The sequence below is a fragment of the Triticum dicoccoides genome, unplaced genomic scaffold (genome assembly GCF_002162155.2).
Source record: "Triticum dicoccoides isolate Atlit2015 ecotype Zavitan unplaced genomic scaffold, WEW_v2.0 scaffold168109, whole genome shotgun sequence".
NCBI classification, from domain to species: domain Eukaryota; kingdom Viridiplantae; phylum Streptophyta; class Magnoliopsida; order Poales; family Poaceae; genus Triticum; species Triticum dicoccoides.
The window spans coordinates 1-1,103 of record NW_021219987.1 but is presented as its reverse complement, the minus strand read 5'-3'; the positions used below and the strand labels follow the sequence as shown (position 1 = coordinate 1,103).

Sequence of the window (1,103 nt, the reverse complement as noted above, 5' to 3'; positions counted from 1 at the left end):
GAGTAATAAAGAGAAAGAAGGGTAGTCGTCCATTTCCAGCGACAGCCAGTGAAAGGACAAAAGAAGAAATAAATGAGGGCCATAAAAATATGGAATGGCAGCCCTCCGTTTCTAGCTATGGCCAATGAATTGGTAATCAAATTCTCCTATATATAACACACCAAATCAACCCCAATCTCCATCCATTACCACATCACCCTCATTTTTCCTCTCATCTCTTAGCCTTTCTCCTCCCTGCTAATTGAACTCCTTGCCGTGGGTGCCATGGCGGCGGCGGAGTCAAACCAACTCAGCACCCTTGTGGCCAACATGTTCACTGCGGTGAGCTATGTATAATTTCGATGCCATTTGTGTGGATTCTAGTTTCTCCCAAGGTGGATGTGTAACAAAATATTAATTGCCAGATTACGATGTTTTTTCTTTTGTTTTTCTTTGGTGGGTTAGGGTTTACTGGACGATCAGTTCCGGCAGCTTGAGATGCTCCAAGACGAGGGCAACCAAGACTTCGCTGCCAAGGTTGTCATGCTTTTCTGCGAGGAGGGTGAGCATATCATTGGCGAGCTCGCCAAGCAATTGTACGTTGCCATGTCATGTGATCTGATCATTAGTGTAGGGTGGTTTGCTTTGGCTTCTTACTTGGGCATTCGGTTTATGTTTGTGCAGGGACCAACCATGTGTGGACTATGGCAAGGTGGACACATTTGTGGATCAACTCCGGGGAAACAGTGCATGGTGAGGCCGCTTTTCTTCTTCTTCCATGTCCTCTTCGTATGTGTTTGTGCAGTAGTATGTATCAGGACTATAGTAATTTTTTGTGTCCTAGCATGAAAAGTAGGTATTTAGATCCCAGCTATATCCATCGTAGGGCATCCTATAATGTTGGGGGAGAATTATTGTCTGTGTTTTATGGCAAGGGTGGTCAATTTCCTGAATTGACCGGGCGGCTCAACGAGTATGGATTGAGATAAATATGGGGAGGGTTGATATCAGTTTGGCAAGTTGTAGTGATTTTTCATAGACCCGACTAAAATTATCCATTCCATACACCCCGGCTAGCTTAACATTTAGCACTTGAGATCTTCCAATTAATTTGGGGAGTTGTT

At 44.2% G+C, this 1,103-nt stretch overlaps 1 protein-coding gene across 1 annotated transcript; it reads left to right on the top strand.

Moving 5' to 3' along the window:
• Positions 1 to 264: 264 nt before the first annotated feature.
• LOC119344403 (histidine-containing phosphotransfer protein 1-like) lies at positions 265 to 732 on the top strand (the record flags this gene model as incomplete). The annotated part of the gene is made up of 3 exons (XM_037614851.1): positions 265 to 321; positions 445 to 575; positions 664 to 732. Coding segments are annotated over exons 1-3 (257 nt in total), but the record flags the coding sequence as incomplete, so codon positions are not given.
• Positions 733 to 1,103: the final 371 nt, after the last annotated feature.